This window comes from Carcharhinus amblyrhynchos, chromosome 2 (assembly GCF_965287045.1).
Source record: "Carcharhinus amblyrhynchos chromosome 2, sCarAmb.v2.hapA, whole genome shotgun sequence".
Lineage (NCBI taxonomy): Eukaryota > Metazoa > Chordata > Chondrichthyes > Carcharhiniformes > Carcharhinidae > Carcharhinus > Carcharhinus amblyrhynchos.
This window is the reverse complement of record NC_137325.1, coordinates 142770703-142791845: the sequence shown is the minus strand read 5'-3', so window position 1 is coordinate 142791845 and position 21143 is coordinate 142770703. Positions and strand designations below refer to the sequence as shown.

Below are 21143 nucleotides of genomic sequence, written 5' to 3'. Positions count from 1 at the left end.
GATTAAAAAAAAAGTGGCAGCATGGCCATGTTGGGCTAAAGGGCCTGTTTCCATGATTTAAACCTCTGTGACTCTGCAAGTCGACTTTGGTTGGCCGAGGTGTTGCCATGGGGGAATTAAGAGGAACTATAGGCTCTCCCGAACTCCCGGGTAATTCAAATTAGGCTCAAGGCTTGAATGTATTCCTTTTGTTTACAGAAAATGGGTTCTTGAGTAAGGTCGCTTCCAGTAAGTATGTTGCACATGTTGCAAACTCAGCTTAACCTTAAATTGGTTGTTAGTGTAGCAATTAGCATACTCAGGATTGCTCAGCAAATGCTTCCTAATTCCCCAATTGCATCTAATAGCAGATGTTTTGTTCAGGGATTTGCACATGTAGGAGTACAGTCTGTATCCTGCCTATTGAAAACAACCAAATGTACTTGCTGTTTGACTTCATCAGGCAGTCAAAGAACACAGAAAATTACAGCACAGGAACAGGCCCTTCAGTACTCCAAGCCGACCATGCTGCCGGACTGAACTAAAACCCCCAATCCTTCTGGGGACCATATCCCTCTATTCCCATCCTATTCATTTATTTGTCCAGACACGTTAATACTCACTATTTTATCTGTTTCCACTAACTTGCCGGGCAGCGATATCCACCACCTTCTGTGTAAAAAAAACTTGCCTCTTACATCTTCTTTAAACCTTGCCCCTCTCACCTTAAGCTTACGCCACCTAGTAATTGTTTCTTCCACCCTGGGAAAAAGCTTCCGACTATCCACTCTGCCCATGCCCCTCAAAATCTTGTAGACTTCTATCAGGTCACCTCTCAACCTCTGTCATTCCAGTGAGAACAAACCAAGTTTATCCAACCTCTCCTCGTAGCTAATGCCCTCCATACCAGGCAACATCCTGGTAAATCTTTTCTCTCCAAAGCCTCCACATCCTTCTGATAGTGTGGCAATCAGAATTGAACACTATATTCCAAGTGCAGCCTAACTAAACTCTATATAAAGCTGCAACATGACTTGCCAATTTTTAAACTCCATGCCCCGGCCGATGAAGGCAAGCATGCCGTATGCTTTCTTGACTACCTTCTCCACCTGTGTTGCCACTTTCAGTGACCTATGTACCTGTACACCCAGATCCGTCTAACTGTCAATACTCTTAAGACTTCTGCCATTTACTGTAAATTTCCTATCTGTATTAGACCTTCCAAAATGCATTACCTCACATTTATCCGGATTAAACTCTGTCTGTCATCTCTCCGCCCAAGTCTTCAACTGATCTATATCCTGCTGTATCCTCTGATGGTCCTCATCGCTATCCGCAAATCCACCAACCTTTGTGTCGCCTGCAAACTTACTAATCAAACCAGTTACATTTTCCTCTAAATCAAGACATTATGATGTATGGCTGTGTACCTGGTCTCGCCTCAGCACTGACATTCATACGAGATGTTGCTCAATCATGTGTTGGGCAGAATGTTTTTTTGCACTGTCGGCAGCATCCTGTTAGTGGAAAATACCACTCGCAGAACCACTGCATACCAGCACCGTGAAACCTGGTGTCCAAATTTTTGAGATACTTTGCCATTCCTGTGTAATTTGAGAGGGGTGGGGAGCTTTTCAGCTTGAGATGTGGCAGCCTTTGACTCAGTTGAAGGTTTGCATGATGCACAGCTAACAGTACTCTGCCCGGGATAATCATTGTCCCACACTCAACAAGAAGCTTTGGAAAGATGCCTGTCTTTTCAGTACTACTGAAGCACTGCATTACTGAATGCCACAGCACTATATAATTGCAAGTGTAATTTTTTTCTCCCAGCTCACTGTTTATATTCTGAGGGCTTAGTGCTTTAGGGTAACTGACTTTGTTGAAGTGTGGTTTAGTTCTAAATGCATTGGTTCTGTTCTTATGCACGGTGCCTTTGTAACGGTCAACACCTGCCAGACGAAGTTTTTAACCATTTTCCACATAGGCAAGAATGTTGTGCGTTCAAGTCTATCTGCAGGAGTTGAGCAGATATTCTAGGCTACCGTCCCCTGGAGCTCTCGGCACCTCCCCCTGGAGCACCCATCCCACTCGGAGCCCCCGGCCCGACCCCCACCCGGAGTCCCTGCAGCCCCCCGACCCACCTCCCACTCTGACCGACCTCCCACCCCCGTCCCCCAGAACCGTCCCCATTGGAACCCCTAACCTCTTCAGGGACCCCCTGCACCCTGGAACCTACCCTCCTGGAGCCCCGCCCCTTGGAACACCCGCCCTCCTGGGACCCCGCCCTTGCCCTTCCCAGAGGCCCTACCCTTGCCCTCCCCAGAGGCCCTACCCTTGCCCTCCCCAGAGGCCCCTGCCATTGCCCCCCCCCCCCCCCCCTCCCCGAGCCCCGGTCCTTGCACCCCCCCAAAAGAGCCCCCACCCCGGGGGCCCCAGCGCCAGGTGTACAGGTACGCAGGTGACTGAAAGTGGCAACGCAAGTGGAGAAGGTAGTCAGGAAGGCATATGGCATGCTTGCGTTCATCAGCTGGGACATTGAGTTTAAAAATTGGAAGTCATGTTACAGCGTTACAGAAGCTTAGTTAGACTGTACTTGGAATATAGTGTTCAATTCTGGTCACCCCACTGCCAGAAGGATGTGGAGGCTTTGGAGAGAGTACAGAAAAGATTTACCAGGATGTTGCCTGGAACGGAGGGCATTAGCTATGAGGAGAAGTTAGAAAAACTTGATTTGTTCTCAGAGGAACAACGGAAATTGAGGGACAACCTGCTAGAAGTCTACAAGATTGTTAGGGACATGGACAGAGTGGATAATCAGAAGCTTTTTCCCAGGGTGGAAGAGTCAATTAGTAGGGGGCACAGGTTTAAGGTGTGAGCAACCTTGTTTAAAGGAGATGTACAAGGCATGTTTTTTACATAGAGAGTAGTGGGTGCCTGGAACTCCCTCTCGGGGGAGGTAGTGGAAGCAGATATGATGGTGAGTTTTAAGAGGCGTCTGGACAAATACAAGAGGATGGGAATAGAGGGATATGGTCCCTGGAAGGATAGGGGGTTTTACTTACGTCAGGCAGCATGGTCAGTGCAGTTTTGGAGGGCCAAAGGACCTGCTATTGTGCCGTAATTTTCTTTCTTCTTTGGTCTTTGTTATTAGCACACATAGGATTGCTCAGCTGGTGCTTTGCAATTCTTCAATTGCATCTAATAGAAGATGTTTTGTTTTGGGATTTGCAAGTGTAGGAGTACAGTCTGTACGTGATTAAAAACAACCAAATGTACTTGCAGTTTGATTTCATCAGGCAGACATTATGCTGTACGGCTGTGTACCTGGCCTCATCTCAGCACTGACATTCATACGAGATGTTGCTCAATTGTGTGTTGGGCAGAATGTTTTTTTTGGACTGTCGGCAGCATCCTGTTAGTGGAAAATACCACTCGCAGAGCTACTGCATACCAGCATCGTGAAACCTGGTGTCCAAATTTTTGAGATACTTTGCCATTCCTGTGTAATTTGAGAGGGGTGGGGAGCTTTTCAGCTCGAGATGTGGCAGTCTTTGGCTCAGTTGCAGGTTTGCATGATACACAGCTGACAGTGCATAAAAGCAAATTACTGCGGATGCTGGAATCTGAAACCAAAATAGAAAATGCTGGAACATCTCAGCAGGCCTGGCAACACCTGTAAAGTGAGAAAAACCTTTTTTCTCTCTCCTTAGATGCTGCCAGACCTGCTGAAGTTTTCCAGCATTTTCTCTTTTGGTCTCAGCTAACAGTTGTCTGCCTGAGATATGATGTAGAGATGCTGGTGTTGACTGGGGTAAACACACTAAGAAGTCTCACAACACCAGGTTAAAGTCCAACCAGTTTATTTGATAGTAATCCCACAAGCTTTTGGAAACGGTGTCCCTTCGTCAGGTGTGCAGAAGATTCTGATCAGAGAAGGGCATATGAAGTCACACACAGTTTACAGAATACTGATTAGAATGTGAGTCTTTACAGCTAACCTGCTATTCAACTCTTAAGGATGCAGACAATATGAGTGGAGGTAGCATTAGCACAGGTTAAAGAGATGTGTATTGTCTCCAGACAGGACAGTAAGTGAGATTTTACAAGCCCAGGTAAGTCATGGGGGTTACAGATAGTGCAACATGAACCCCAGTTCCCGGTTGAGACCGTCCTTTCAGCACACCTGACGAAGGGACACCGTTTCCAAAAGCTTGTGGGATTACTATCAAATAAACTGGTTGGACTTTAACCTGGTATTGTGAGACTTCTTACTCTGCCTGAGATGGCCATTGTCCCACACTCAGCAAAAAGCTTTCGAAAGATGCCTGTCTTTTCAGTACTAAAGCACTGTATTACCAAATGCCATAGCACGATATAAATGCAAGTTGTAACTCCCCCTCCCGCCCCCCCCAACCCCCCAAGCTTATTGTTTATATTCTGAGGGCTTAGGGTAACTGACTTTGATGACGTGTGATTTAGTTTAAACCCTACATTGGTTCTGTTCATATGTTTTGCATGATGCCCTTGTAATAGTCAACATCAGTAAAAAGTCTGACAACACCAGGTTTTAGTCCAACCTATTTATTTGATAATATACTCGCAAGCTTTCGGGTTAGCCCCTTCGTCAGGTGAATGGAGAGTTCTGGCCTCAGACAGAGCATATAAAGCACAGACAGTTTAGAGATTACTGATTATCTAAACTGTCTGTGCTTTATATGCTCTGTCTGAGGCCAGAACTCTCCATTCACCTGACGAAGGGGCTAACCCGAAAGCTTGCGAGTATATTATCAAATAAATAGGTTGGACTAAAACCTGGTGTTGTCAGACTTTTTACTGTGTTTACGCCAGTCCAACGCCGGCATACCCACATCATAGTCAACATCAGTCAGGCGAAGTGTTTAACCATTTTCCATCCAGGCAAGAATGTTATGCGTTCAAGTCGTACTGCAGGAATTCAGCAGATAATCAAGACTACTGTCCGCAGAGACCCCGCCCACTTGCCCCCACCCTCAGAGCCAAGTGTACAGATACACAGGTCGCTGAAAGTGGCAATGCAGGTAGAGAAGGTAGTCAGGAAGGTATATGGCACACTTGCCTTCATCGGCCGGGCATCGACGTTAAGAATTGGCAAGTCATGTTGCAGCTTTATAGAACCTGAGGCTGCACTTGGAATATAGTGTTCAGTTCTGGTCGCCACACTACCAGAAGGATGTGGAGGCTATGGAGAGAGTGCACGAAAGATTTACCAGGATGTTGCCTGGTATGGAGGGCGTTAGCTATGAAGAGAGGAGGGAGAAACTTGGTTTGTTCTCACTGAAACGACGGAGATTAAGGAACAACCTGCCAGAAGTCTACAAGATTATGAGAGGCATGGGCAGAGTGGATAGTCAGAATCTTTTTCCCAAGGTGGAAGAATCAATTACTAGGGGCATAGGTTTAAGAGGCAAGGGGCATGGTTGAAAAGAGATGTATGAGGCAAATTTTTTTTATACAAAAGGTGGTGAGTGCCTGGAACCCGCTGCCTGGGGAGGTAGTGAAAGCAGACATGACAGTGAATTTTAAGGGGCATCTGGACAAATACATGAATAGAATGGGAATAGAGGGACATGGTCCTTGGAAAGGCAGGGGGTTTTAGTTCAGTCGGGCAGGTGCACGTTTGGAGGACCGAAGGGCCTGTTCCTGTGCTGTAATTTTCTTTGTTCTTTGTTATTAGCATACTCAGGATTGCTCAGCAAGTGCTTCAAAATTCTTCAGTTACATCTAAGAGCAGATGTTTTGGGATTTGCAAGTGTAGGAGTACAGTCTGTACCCTACCTATTGAAAAGAACCAAATGTACTTGCAGTTTGATTTCATCAGGTAGACATTATGCTGTACGGCTGTGTACCTGGCCTCATCTCAGCACTGACATTCATACGAGATGTTGCTCAACTGTGTGTTGGGCAGAATGTTTTTTTTGGACTGTCGGCAGCATCCTGTTCGTGGAAAATACCACTCGCAGAGCCACTGCATACCAGCATCGTGAAACCTGGTGTCCAAATTTTTGAGATACTTTGCCATTCCTATGTAATTTGAGAGGGGTGGGAAGCTCGAGATGTGGCAGTCTTTGGCTCAGTTGCAGGTTTGCATGATACACAGCTGACAGTACATAAAAGCAAATTACTGCGGATGCTGGAATCTGAAACCAAAATAGAAAATGCTGGAAAATCTCAGCAGGTCTGGCAACACCCGTAAAGTGAGAAAAACCTTTTTTCTTCTCTCCTTAGATGCTGCTAGACCTGCTGAAGTTTTCCAGCATTTTCTCTTTTGGTCTCAGCTAACGGTGGTCTGCCTGGTGTAGCCATTGCTCCACACTTAACAAAAAGCTTTGGAAAGATTCACCAAAGCACTGTATTACCAAATGTCATAGCACAATGTAAGTGCAAGTGTAATTTTTGTCCCCCAGCTCACTGTTTATATTCTGAGGGCTTAGTGCTTTAGGATAACTGACTTTGATGATGTATGATTATATTCTAAATCCATTGGTTCTGTTCTTATGTTTTGCATGAAATGTAAATGTGAAGTTATCCATTTTGGCAGGAATAACAGCAAAATGGACTATTATTTAAATGGTAAAAAATTGCAGCGTGCTGCTGTGCAGAGGGACCTGGGTGTCCTTGTGCAGGAATCTCAAGGAGTTGGTTTGCAGGTGCAGCAGGTAATAAAGAAGGCAAATGGAATTTTGTCCTTCATTGCTAGAGGGATGGAGTTTAAAAACAGTGAGATTATGTTGCAGCTGTATAAGGTGCTGGTGAGGCCACACCTGGAGTATTGTGTACAGTTTTGGTCTCTTTACTTGTGAAAGGATACACTGGCACTGGAGGGAGTGCAGAGGAGATTCACTGGTTTGATTCCGGAGTTGAGAGGATTGGCTTATGAGGAGAGAATGAGTAGACTGGGGCTATACTCATTGGAATTCAGAAGAATGAGAGGAGATCTTATAGAAACATATAAGATTATATGTTTATTATAAGATCTTATAGAAACATATGAAGGGAATAGATAAGATAGAAGCAGGGAAGTTGTTTCCACTGGCGGGTGAAACTAGAACTAGGGGGCATGGCCTCAAAATAAGGAGGGGAAACTTCTTCACCCAAAGGGTTGTGAACCTGTGGAATTCCCTGCCCGGTGAAGCAGTTGAGGCTACCTCGTTGAATGTTTTTAAGGCAAAGAAAGATAAATTTTTGAACAGTAAAGGAATTAAGGGTTATGGTGACTGGGCGGGTAAGTGGAGCTGCGTCCACAAAAAGATCAGCCATGATTTTATTGAATGGCAGAGCAGGCTCGAGGGGCCTGATGGCCTACTCCTGTTCCTTGTTCTTATGATGCCCTTGTAACAGTCAACACCAGCCAGGTGAAATTTTTAACCATTTTCCACATAAGCATGAATGTTGTGCGTTCAAACCCCACTGCAGGAGTTGAGCAGATATTCCAGGCTACCGCCTCTGGAGCTCCCTGCCCCTGGAACTACGATCCTTATAATGAGATATTAAATCAAATTTGTTGAGCTGACGTACCCAACTGCTTTATTTGACAAAGGGTAAGAAGTTCTCCTAAAGTCCTGGTCAACATTTTCTTCTTAAAATATATCACCAAAAAAAATCATTTAGCTGTTTGAGGGAATTGTTGACTTCTTTTATTGGATTACTTTATTTATTTTATTAAAAGAGTCCTTTTACTTGTGTCCTGAGTCATTCCTCTCAACCAATATCACTGAAAGAAATAAAAGCAGGTTATCAGATCATTATCGCTGTCTGTGGTAGTTGTGGATACTGCAAAGGCAATGGGCCTTGACAACTTTCTGGCAATAGTACTGAAGACGCGTGTCCCACAATTAGCCGCGCCCCTATCCAAGCTGTTCCAATACAGCTACAACACTGGTACCTACCCAGAAATGTGAAAAATTGCCCAGTATATCCTGTACACAAGAAACGGGACAAATCCAACTTGGCCAATTACCCATCAACCTCCTCTTAGCCATCTACTGATTTGATTTGATTTATTATTGTCACATATTAGTATACAGTGAAAAGTATTGTTCCTTGCACACTATACAAACAAAGCATACCATTCATAGAGAAGGAAAGGAGAGAGCACTGAATGTAGTATAAGATAATGATAATGAACGTGTAAGATAATGAAAGGGATGGGTAGGCTAGAGGTAGAGAGATTCTTCCCGCTTAGAAAGGATAGCAGGACTAGAGGGCACAGCCTCAAGATAAGAGGGGCGCAGTTTAGATCGGAGTTGAGGAGGAACTTCTTCGCTCAAAGGGTGGTGAATCTCTGGAATTCTCTGCCCATTGAAGTGGTGGAGGCTACCTCGCTAAATATATTTAAGTCACGGATAGATAGGTTTTTGACAGACAAAGGAATTAAGGGTTATGGGGAGAGAGCGGGAAAGTGGAACTGATCCACTTCAGATCAGCCATGATCTTATTGAATGGCGGGGCAGGCTCGAAGGGCTAGATGGCCTACTCCTGCTCCTATTTCTTATGTTCTTAGTGTTACAGTCATAGCTAGGATGTAGAGAAAGATCAACTTAATGCAAAGTAAGTCCATTCAAAAGTCTGACAGCAGCAGGGAAGAAGCTATTCTTGAGTCAGTTGGTACATGACCTCAGACTTTTGTATCTTTTTCCCAACGGAAGAAGCTGAAAGAGAGAACGTCCGGGGCGCTTGAGATCTTTATTCATGCTGGCTGCTTTTCCTAGGCAATGGGAAATGTAGACAGTCAGTGGATGGGAGGCTGGTTTGTGTGATGGACAGGGCTTCATTCTCGATCCTTTGTAGTTTGCTGCGCTATTAAGTGGCACTTGCTCAGTAACAAGCTGCTTGCTGATGCTCTGTTTGGGTTCTGCCAGGGCCACAGCGCTCCTAATCTCATTACAGCATTGTCCCAAACACAGACAAAAGAGAAAAAATTGAGAGGTGAGGTGAGAGTGACTGCCCTTGACCCCAAGGCAGTATTTGTCCGAGTATAGTATCAAATAACCCTGGCAAAATTGATGCAAGTGGGAATTGGGGGGTAACACTTCACTAGTTGCTGTGATTCCTAGCACAAAGAATGTGGTTGTTGGAGGCTACTTTTCTTAGTCCCAGGATATTGCTGAAGGAGTTCCTCAGGGTTGTGTCCTCAGCCCAATCTTCAGATGCTTCGTCAATGACCTCCCCTCCATCATAAGTTCAGAAATGTGAATGTTACTGATGATTGCACAATGTTCAGCACCATTTGCAACTACTCAGCAGCTGTTGTAATTTATCAAGCCTTAGGCAACAAGTGCCAGGCAATGATCAACAAGAGTGAACTGACTGTCTTCCTATGACATTTAATGGCATTATCATCGCTTATATCCTTTGGGTAACCCCAACCAGGAACTCAACTGGACCAGCCATACAAATTCTGTGGCTGCAAGAACAGGTCAGACTAACTCACCAAAGTGTCTACCAATAACAAGGTAGAATGTGATGTAGTACGCTGGACTTTGATTTGATTTGATTTATTATTGTTATATGTATTAGTATACAATGAAAAGTATTGTTTCTTGTGCGCTTTACCGACAGAGCATACCGTACATAGAGAAGGAAAGGGTGCAGAATGTAGTTTTACAGTCATGGCTAGGATATAGAGAAAAATCAACTTAGTATGAGGTAGATCCATTCAAAAGTCTGACAGCAGCAGGGAAGAAGCTGTTCTTGAATTGATCAGTACATGACCTCAGACTTTTGTATCTTTTTCCCAACGGAAGATGGTGGAAGAGAGAATGCCTGTTGCGTGGGGTCCTTGATTATGCTGGCTGCTTTGATGAGGCAGCGGGAATTATAGACAGAGTTGGTGGATGGGAGGCTGGTTTGCGTGATGGATTGAGCTTCACGACCTTTTGACGTGCCTCAATGATTGTAGATCCAATATTCACGAACCCTGGCACAATCCTGGGCAAAGCAACCCGCTTGATTGACACCACATCCACAAACATTCACCAACTGAAACAGTCATTCTCTCTACCACTGATGAATGATGGCGGCAGTGTGTGCACTACGGCGATTCGTTGAGCTTCTTTCGACAGCGACTTCTAAACTCATGACTTCTGCCACTTAGAAGGATGAGCAGCTGACACGTGGGCACAGTAGCAACAGCAAGTCCCTCTCCAAGCCACACGCAATCCTGACTTGGACCCATATCATTATTCCTTCACTGTCACAGGATCAAAAATCCTGGAATTTCCTTCCTAACAACATTGAAATAACAAGACAAGTGAAGGCGTCAGAGAGGGTGCAGAAAGTATTCACGGGAATGGTTCCAGAGATGAGGAAGTTCAGTTACAAAGACAGATTAGAACAGTTTTCCTTGGAGAAACAAAGGTTGAAAATAGATTTGATAGAGATAATTAAAATAATGATGGGGCTGGGCAGGAAAGATAAGGGAAATAAGTGGAAGGATCAAGAATGAGCGGTCACAGGTTTAAAGCAATTAGTAAGAGAAGCAAGCATGATGTGCAGTTTCATGTAACGAGTGGCTCAGGTTTGGGACTCCCTGAGAGTGTGGCAGAGGCAGGTTCAATTAAAGCTGTAAAAGGGGAACTAAACTGTTATCTGAAAAGGAAGAATATGCAGTGCTACAGGGAGTAGGCGAAGGAATGGCTCCAGATAATTTGCTCATTCAGAGATCCAATGTGCAGATCATGGGTGAGATTTTACCGCTTTGCTTGGACGATACTGGAAATTCCTGCCCGAGGTCAGTGGGATTTCCGTTGTCGGACCCCCACCTGTGCTGATTCCATGGTGGACGAGATGGTAGAGTTCCGGCCAGTGGATCAAGGTGGCCTTCTTATGTGCCATAACAGTTCCATGCCATGCACTGTAATAGTGCATGACACGGGTCCCTGACCACCAAATTATCAGGGGCAGTTCGGGATGAGTCCAGTCAGTGACGCCCACATCCCATGACTGAATAAAATATCTGTTTGCCGTGTTCTGATTGGCTGCCGCATTTCCTGCATTACAACATTGGCTTTTGTCCTGAGGTCATGAAAGGCGCTATATAGATGCAAGCCTCTCTTTTTGTGTAACAAGAAAACAGTACTCCAAAAGCCATAAATGTTGGGATGTAGAACATAGAACATAGAACATTACAGCGCAGAACAGGCCCTTCGGCCCACGATGTTGCGCCGACCAGTTAAAAAAAAAACAACAATGACCCACTAACCTAAACCAATCCCTTTTCGTCCATAAACCTGTCCACAGACCTCTTAAACGCCCCCAAACTAGGCGCATTTACAACTGCAGCAGGCAGGGCATTCCAATCCCTCACCACCCTCTGGGTAAAGAACCTACCCCTGACATCTGTCCTATAACTACCCCCCCTTAGTTTAAAGCCATGCCCCCTCGTGCTAGATTTTTCCATCAGAGGAAAAAGGCTATCACTATCCACCCTATCTAAACCTCTAATCATCTTATATGTTTCAATAAGATCCCCTCTTAGCCGCCTTCTTTCCAGCGAAAACAACCCCAAATCCCTCAGCCTCTCCTCATAGGATCTCCCCTCCATACCAGGCAACATCCTGGTAAACCTCCTCTGCACCCTCTCCAAAGCCTCCACATCCTTCCTGTAATGTGGGGACCAGAACTGCCCACAATACTCCAATTGCGGCCGCACCAGAGTTGTGTACAGTTGCAACATAACGCTACGACTCCTAAATTCAATCCCCCTACCAATAAACGCCAAGACACTGTATGCCTTCTTAACAACCTTATCTACTTGATTCCCAACTTTCAGGGATCTATGTACACATACACCTAGATCCCTCTGCTCCTCCACACTATTCAAAGTCTTCCCGTTAGCCCTATACTCAACACATCTGTTATTCCTACCAAAGTGAATTACCTCACACTTCTCCGCATTAAACTCCATCCGCCACCTCTCGGCCCAGCTCTGCAACCTGTCTAAGTCTTCCTGCAAACTATGACACCCTTCCTCACTATCTACCACACCTCCGACTTTGGTGTCATCAGCGTATTGTTGGGATATTTGTTTCTTAAACAGAATAAAAAGAACTTGTTCTTTTTACTGACTTTAACATCCTCAGGTTGCCCACATTTCTGCAGTCAACTGAGATTGTTTTGAACTTGTTCTCTGTTCTCATGTTGACTATGTTGCCAATTTGCCAACAACACTGTGATGAGTAAACAGATGATCTGGTTTTTTACTGCTGTTGGTTGAGAGATGAATGCTGGCTGGATCAGCCCTGCTGGGCTTTGATTTTATGACCTGCAAGGTAACTGAGCTTTGGTGTAACATCCTGACTGAAAGAAGGCACCTCTGATACTGGAATGTCAGCATAGATTCCCATCTTGGATCTATAGAGTGAGGCTTGAACCTATGAGCTCTGACACCGAGCAGATAGAGTCATAGTTTACAGCATGGAAACAGGCCCTCCGGTCCAACTTGTCCATGCCGCCCCTTTTTTTTTAAACCCCTAAGCTAGTCCCAATTGCTTATCCCTCTATACCCATCGTATCCATGTAACTGTCTAAATGCTAATGGTAATAGAAAAAAGCAAAGTTTATTTATTAGTCACAAGCCAGGCTGACATTAACACTGCAATGCAGTTATTGTGAAATTCCTCTAGTCGCCACACTCTGGCACCTGTTCGGGTCAATGTAGCTAACCAGCACGTCTTTCAGACTGTGGGAGAAAACCGGAGCACCTGGAGGAAACCCATACGGAGATGGGGAGAATGTGCAGACTCCGCTTAGGCTGTGATCCGAGCCGGGAATCATCATAGAGTCATAGAATTCCTATAGTGCAGAAGGAAGCCATTTGGCCCGTTGAGTCTGCAACGACAACAATCCCACCCAGGCCCTATCTCCATAACCCCACACATTTACCCTGCTAGCACCCCCTAACACTAAGGGGCAATTTAGCATGGCCAGTCCAACTAACCTGCCCATCTTTGGACTGTGGGAGGAAACCGGAGGAAACCTATACAGACATGGGGAGAACATGCAAACTCCGCACACACACTGACCCAAGCTGAGAATCGAACCCGGGCTCCTGGCACTGTGAGGTAGAAGCGCTAACCGTTGTGTCACACGTAGTGCTCTCACAGCTGATATGTAAAATCAAAAGAAAGGTAAGAAATGTGTTGTTTCCTCTTGCAGGAGCTGGTGAATCTGTTGTTAACTGGCAAAGCTGTCTCCAATGTTTTCAACGACGTCGTCGAACTGGATTCTGGCAACGGCAACATCACAATCCTGAAAGGAATTTCTGGACGCAGTGACATCGGACTGCTATCATTGTTTGAACACTACAGTATCTGCAAGGTATGTGTCCTGAGAGCCAGAGCCTGGGGCTGGCCATTGCGTATTATTGGATAGCTCTGTGATAGCCGTACAGTATGTGTCCGCAGCCCACTGGTTTTGGTGTAGCAAATGGTAAAAATATACCCAGGTGGAGAGATCATAGAATCCCTACAGTGCAGAAGAAGGCCATTTGGCCCGTCGAGTTGGCACTTACCATAATTCCATTCTTGTAACTCCACATGTTTACCCTAGCTAGTACTCCTGAAACTAGGGAGAATTTAGCCTGGCAATCAACTTAACCTGCACATTTTTGGACTGTGGGAGGAAACCAAAGCACCCAGTGGAAACCCACGCAGATAGGTTGGTGACTAGTGGGGTGCCCCAGGGGTCGGTGCTGGGGCCTCAGCTATTTACCATTTATATAGATGATCTGGAGGAGGGAACCGAGTGTAGGGTGTCGAAATTTGCTGATGACACCAAGATTGGGGGAAAGGCAAATTGTGCGGAGGGTGTGGAGAGTCTGCAGAAGGATCTAGATAGGCTGGGCGAATGGGCCAGGAAATGGCAAATGGAATTTAATGTTGGCAAGTGTGAGGTGGTCCACTTTGGTAGGAAGAATGGTAGGAAGGACTATTACTTACGTGGCGAAAAACTGCAGCAGGCGACGGTGCAGAGGGACCTCGGGGTCCTTGTGCATGAGTCGCAAAAACCCAGCCTGCAGGTGCAGCAGGTGGTCAGGAAGGCGAATGGGATGCTGGCCTTCATAGCGAGGGGGATTGAATATAAAAGTAGGGAGGTCTTGCTGCAGCTGTATAGGGCATTGGTGAGGCCGCAGCTGGAGTACTGTGTGCAGTTTTGGGCGCCGCACCTGCGCAAGGATATTTTGGCCTTGGAGGGAGTGCAGAGGAGGTTTACTAGGCTGATACCGGAGTTGAGGGGGTTGAGCTATGAGGAGAGGCTGAATAAACTAGGCTTGTACTCGTTAGAGTTTAGAAGAATGAGGGGAGATCTCATTGAGACGTATAAGATGATGAATGGGATGGATAGGATAGAGGTGGAAAGACTCTTCCCGCTCAAAAAAGACAGTAGGACTAGGGGGCACAGCCTCAAGATAAAGGGGGGGCGGTTCAGAACGGAGTTGAGGAGGAACTTCTTCACTCAAAGGGTGGTGAATCTCTGGAATTCTCTGCCCGTTGAAGTGGTGGAGGCTGCCTCGCTAAATATTTTTAAGAAGCGGGTTGATGGGTTTTTGATAAGAGAAGGGATTAAGGGTTATGGGGAGAGGGCGGGAAAGTGGAACTGAGCCACGACAGATCAGCCATGATCTTATTGAATGGCGGGGCAGGCTCGAAGGGCCAGATGGCCTACTCCTGCTCCTATTTCTTATGTTCTTATGTTCTTATGTTCTTATGATACGGGGTGAACGTGCAGACTCGACACTGACAATGACCCAAGCCGGGAATCTAACCCAGGTCCCTGATGCTGTGAGGCAGCAGTGCAAACCACTGTGCCACCGTGCTGCCCCAAGGCTTTAGTAAGGATGAAGAGGCTTTAGTGAGGATCAAGGTGTTGCCATTCATGAGTTAAGTTTCATCAGAGCCAGCACAATTCATTCACAAAAAGGGCACGGAACAGGGAGCACTGAGTGAACAAATTTCCATGAGGTGAGATACACACTTGATGGGCTGAATGTAGAGATTCTGTGGCCTGGAGTGGAATAAAAATTATTTTTAGGAGGTGCTGAACCCAGATGGTGTATGAGCTTATCAACAAATGACTGATTCCCAGCACCTTCGTCACATCAAAAACAACTTGTCAGCTTAGAAGCCAAGTTTTATGTCGCAGGCCGTTTCCTGTTCCTTTAGCACACCAGTTCCCATCACTGTCTGATGCTGTCGTCAGTTCACCTTTCAATGCTCCATCTGTCAATGGCCATTTTCTCAAATCGCCCACTTACTGCAGTGAAGCCAACAAATCTACATTCAACAGAAAACTCAAAATACCTTTAATTTTCAGTCAGTTTCACATTCCTCAGCCAGGTGAGGAAGCAATGGCGGGACAGGAACAGGAGTCAATTTTATACTGGCTGTTTTATGAATGCCACTCTCTGCCATGCCTCTTATTGGATGCTCTGTGAGCCTGGCTCATTTTTCTGTCCGTTTATGTCCTTAGCCGGCTCCGGTCTCTAAGTAAGTGGTTGCCTGAATTCTAGAAGATGCAACATAGAATGAAGTCCATCGTGCAGATGTTGGTTAAAGCCAGAATCAGACACAGTTGTGAAACTTTAATGAAGGCGTCTTTCTTTCATATTCTGGGTTTACTTGTTACTTCAGTGAGGTACAGAGGGGTGCTAGCATCACTGGTCAGTACTCCCATCAAGAAGGCGATACCTACAGAGAAGGAGAGGAGAAAATCAGAGCAGTAAGGCATAGAATGCAATGGTCAGAGGAGTTTGAAGATATTGTTGTTGCAATCTTTGGATATAGTTCATGTGGGGACACATGACATAGGGAGATTAAGGGAAGGGGATATTAAGCAAAGATTTATGGAGTTGGGGTGGAAACTAAAGGCGAAGTCAGAAAGAGTAATTATATCTGGACTCTTGCCTGTGCCACGGGATAGTTTAGAAAGGAATAGGGAGAGGGAAAGTTTGAACTCGTGGCTGAGGGGATGGTGCAGGAGGGAGGGGTTCAGGTACTTGAGCAATTGGGGCTCATTCTGGGGAAGGTGGGACCTCTATAAGAGGGATGGTCTACACCTTAACCAGAGGGGAATCAATATCCTGGGGGGTAAATTTGCAAAAGCGATGCAGGAAGGTTTAAACTGATTCGGAGGGGGGGAGGGATAGTGAGGAAAGGGGGTGAAAGTGAGGGGGGCATAGTTGGGGAATGCAAGGCACGGCATAGTGGGGGTGGGGCGGAGCAGGGTTTGAAATGCGTGTACTTTAATGCGAGGAGTATTCGCAATAAAGTGGATGAACTTGCAGCGTGGATCAGTACCTGGGACTTTGATGTTGTGGCCATTTCTGAGACATGGATAGAGCAGGGTCAGGAATGGATGTTGCAGGTTCCGGGGTACAAATGCTTTAGTCGGAGTAGAGAAGAAGGTAGAAGGGGGGGTGGGGTAGCATTGCTAGTCAAGGACTGTATCACAGTGTCGGACAGAAAGTTTGATGAGGACTTGTCAGTTGAGGTAGTATGGGCGGAGATTAGAAATAGGAGAGGAGAGGTCACCCTGTTGGGAGTCTTTTATAGACCTCCTAAAAGTTCTAGAGAGGTTGAGGAAAGGATTGCGGAGACAATCCTGGTTAGGAGTGAAAGTAATAGGGTAATTGTTATGGGGGACTTTAACTTTACGAATATTGATTGGAGTTGCTATAGTTCTAGCTCGCTAGAGGGGTCAGTGTTTGTACAAAGCGTGCAGGAAGGTTTTTTGTCTCAGTATGTAGACAGGCCAACTAGAGGTGAGGCTATATTGGATTTGGTGCTGGGAAATGAGCCAGACCAGGTGCTAGACTTGGAAGTTGGTGTGCATTTTGGTGATAGTGACCACAATTCGGTTACGTTCACCTTAGTGATGGGAAGAGATAGGCATGAACCTCGGGTCAGCAATTTTAGCTGGGGTAAGGGCGATTATGAGGCTATCAGGAGTGAATTAGGAAGCATGGATTGGATTAGGGGATTACAGGGACTGGGAACGTCTGAAATGTGGAGTTTTTTCAAGGAGCAACTACTGCGAGTCCTTGATAGGTATGTCCCTGTCAGGCATGGTGGATTTGGTAGATCTAGGGAACCGTGGTGCACTAAAAGAGTTGAGTCGATGGTTAAAAAGAAAAAGGAGGCTTATGTTCGGATGAGATTGGAGGGCTCAGATAGTGCACTAGAAAGCTTTAGATTGGCTAGGAGGGAGTTGAAGAGTGAGTTGAGAAGGGCTAAAAGAGGACATGAGAAGACTTTGGCTGATAGGATTAAGGAGAATCCTAAGGCGTTCTATAGGTATGTCAAGAACAGAAGGTTGGTCAGGCCAAGATTAGGGCCAGTTACAGACAGCAGGGGGAAGTTGTGTGTGGAACCGGAGGAGATTGGAGAAGTATTGAACCAATATTTCTCTTCGGTGTTCACGCAAGGGGACATGAATATAGCTGAGGAGGACATTGGGTTGCAGGGGTGTAAAATAGACAGTATTACGGTTGATAAAGAGGATGTGCTGGAAATTCTTGAGGGGCTGAAAATAGATAAGTCCCCTGGTCCGGATGGGATCTACCCTAGGATTCTCTGGGAGGCTAGAGAGGTGATTGCAGAGCCTCTGGCTCAGATCTTCAGGTCGTCATTGGTCTCTGGTGTAGTCCCGGAGGATTGGAGGATAGCGAATGTTGTCCCATTGTTTAAGAAGGGGAACAGAGACTTTGCCGGGAATTATAGACCGGTGAGTCTTACTTCTGTTGTGGGCAAGGTTTTAGAAAAAATTATTAGGGATAGGATTTATAGTTATTTGGAGTGTAATGAATTGATTAGAAATAGTCAGCATGGTTTTGTAGCGGGTAGGTCATGCCTTACTAACCTTATTGAGTTTTTTGAGAAGGTGACCAAAGAGGTGGATGGGGGTAAGGCAGTTGACGTGGTATACATGGATTTTAGTAAGGCGTTCGATAAGGTTCACCATGGTAGGCTTCTGCAGAAAATGCAGATGTATGGGATTGTGGGTAATCTGGGAAGTTGGATCAGGAATTGGCTATCGGATAGGAGACAGAGGGTGGTGGTGGATGGTAAATATTCATCATGGAGTGCAGTTACGAGTGGTGTGCCTCAGGGATCTGTTTTGGGGCCACTGTTGTTTGTAATTTTTATTAATGATCTGGATGAGGGTATAGTTGGGTGGATTAGTAAATTTGCTGATGACACCAAAGTTGGAGGTGTGGTTGATTGTGAGGAAGGGTGTCATAGTCTGCAGGGAGACTTAGATAGGTTGCAGAGCTGGGCCGAGAGGTGGCGGATGGAATTTAATGCGGAGAAGTGTGAGGTAATTCACTTTGGTAGGAGCAACAGATGTGTCGAGTATAGGGCTAACGGGAGGACTTTGAATAGTGTGGATGAACAGAGGGATCTAGGTGTGTGTGTACATAGATCCCTGAAAGTTGGGAATCAAGTAGATAAGGTTGTCAAGAAGGCGTACGGTGTCCTGGCGTTTATTGGTAGGGGGATTGAATTTAGGAGTCGCAGTGTAATGTTGCAACTGTACACTACTCTAGTGCGGCCGCACTTGGAGTACTGTGTGCAGTTCTGGTCCCCGCATTACAAGAAGGATGTGGAGGCGTTGGAGAGGGTGCAGAGGAGGTTTACTAGGATGTTGCCTGGTATGGTGGGGAGGTCCTATGAGGAGAGACTGAGGGATTTGGGGTTGTTTTCGTTGGAAAGAAGGCGGCTAAGAGGGGATCTTATTGAAACATATAAGATGATTAGAGGTTTAGATAGGGTGGATAGTGATAGCCTTTTTCCTCGGATGGAGAAAGCTAGCACGAGGGGGCATGGCTTTAAATTAAGGGGGGGTAGCTACAGGACGGATGTCAGGGGTAGGTTCTTTACCCAGCGGGTGGTGAGGGATTGGAATGCCCTGCCTGCTGCAGTTGTAAATGCGTCTAGTTTGGGGGCGTTTAAGAGATCTCTGGATAGGTTTATGGACGAAAAGGGATTGGTATAGGCTAGTGGGTCATTGTTTTTGTAACTGGTCGGCGCAACATCGTGGGCCGAAGGGCCTGTTCTGCGCTGTAATGTTCTATGTTCTATGTTCTATGTTCTAAAATCAGTAGAATACAAATAGGCACAGGAGTAGACCATTCAGCCCCTTGAGTTAACTTCACTACTTTGGTTAGATTATGACTGATTTGTATTTTCCTCAACTTAATTTACATATTTGCTCCTTTTTTTGGACATGGGTGTCGCTGGCTGGGCAGCATTTATTGCCCATCCCTAATTGCCTGAGGGCAGTTGAGAGTCACCCACATTGTTCAGCTCTGGAGTCACATGTAGGCCAAGGGCACTCTTTCTAGTTTAATAATATCCTTTCTATAATACGGTGACCAGAGCTGTACACAGTATTCCAAGCGTGGCCTTATCAATGTTTTGTACAACTGATGCCCTTATCCAGGAGAGAAATCTGTCGGTCTCCAATTGACTCTCAGCATCCACAGCCCTTTGGGGAAGAGGACTTCAGATTTCTGCAATCCTTTGTGTCCAAGCACTTCCTGATTTGATCCTTGAACAGTCTAACTCTCTAATTTTAAGATTGTCAGCTTATTCGTGATTCCCCCACTAAAGGAATTGTTTTTTTCCCTTATCTACTCTATTGAATCCTTTCGACCACTTTAAGAACCTCAGTTAGCTCATTCCTGGACCTCTTGGACCCACAAATAGCCTTGGGATCTTTGCCCTAATTTGAATACTCACCATCCTGACGTGAAAATATATTGCCGTTCCTTCACTGGGTCATAATCCTGGCACTCCCTCCCTAACAGCACTGTGGTGTACCTACACCCCATTGACTGCAGCAGTGCAAGGTGGCAACTCGCCACCATTTTCTTGAGGGCAGGTAGGGATGGACAATAAATGCTGGACTAGCCAGCAAAGTCTATAAGGAGTCACTTAAAAAAGAGTGATCCTCTTTGCAGTTAACAGCTGAAATGTTTGGTACGCAGGGTCATGGAGGAACCTTTTCTCTTCCACACTTCTCAGACATACCAAGGTCCGGATCACTCTCAGAACTGGGTGTCCTGGAGAAGAATTTTTGAATTTCCGGAGGATGTCAGGTCCAAGTAGAAAATCAGTCAACACCCAGATTAATATCTTTTTATATTCATTTAGTGCACTTGCTGTTAAAATGGTCCTAATGGAGTAAATTGATGAGTCCTCAACCAGCTTTGATGAAATATGAAAAGTTTTTGAAGAAAATTTTAATATTCCAAGTTGTGGAATGCAAAGAACTTGAACAGAGGCAGAGAACCCCCTCCCCAAAAAGCTATGAAATGACAAATGGTAATACTGAAGTGAACCACATGAGGGCACCAGAGAACTTCCAGAAGTCCTAAAGATGGATGTTCTTGGGGTAATAAGCTGAAAACCTACCACCTCGCCCACTCTGGAATTAGGGCAGACGAGGTTCCCAGAATGGAAATCTCCTGGGGATTTTTCTACCTTGATGCACTTTAAGACTTCCAGCACCACCTCTTCTGTAATATGTACACTCGTCAAGACATAAGAACATAATAGGAGCAGGAGTAGGCCATCTAGCCCTTCGAGCCTGCCCCGCCATTCAATAAGATCATGGCTGATCTGAAGTGGATCAGTTCCACTTTCCTGCTTTCTCCTCATAACCCTTAATTCCCCTGTCTATCAGAAACCTATCCACTCGTGACTTAAATATATTCAGCGAGGTAGCCTCCACCACTTCAACGGGCAGAGAATTCCAGAGATTCACCACCCTTTGAGTGAAGAAGTTCCTCCTCAACTCCGTTCTAAACTGCGCCCCCCCCCGCCTTACCTTGAGGCCGTGCCCTCTAGTCCTGACATTTCCCCAAGTCTCGTCAAGACATCAGTATTTATTTCCCCAAGTTCCCTAACATCCATGCTTTTCTCAACAGTAAATACTGATGAGAAATATTGATTTAGGATCTCATCCTTTTGTGGGATCCTGACACCTTTCCTGAACTGCAGCTACCGGTGACAGGACAGAGCAAGAAGCTGGCACTGAACAGCAAAGACAAAACTCAGGCGGAGCAACAGAAAGCAGAAAAAAAATCAGAGAATGTCCGTACCAAAGCCGAAGTGAAAGAT

General features: G+C 45.7%; 1 protein-coding gene across 2 annotated transcripts in view; it reads left to right on the top strand.

Annotated features, from left to right (window-relative positions):
- Window positions 1–21143, top strand: part of mindy4 (MINDY lysine 48 deubiquitinase 4) — a 194725-nt gene that overhangs the window by 149257 nt on the left and 24325 nt on the right. For both annotated transcript variants that reach the window (XM_080213582.1, XM_080213573.1), the window contains exon 15: window positions 13177–13338. In XM_080213582.1, coding sequence (XP_080069708.1) covers window positions 13177–13338 — 162 coding nt within the window. The remainder of the gene's footprint in view (window positions 1–13176; window positions 13339–21143) is intronic.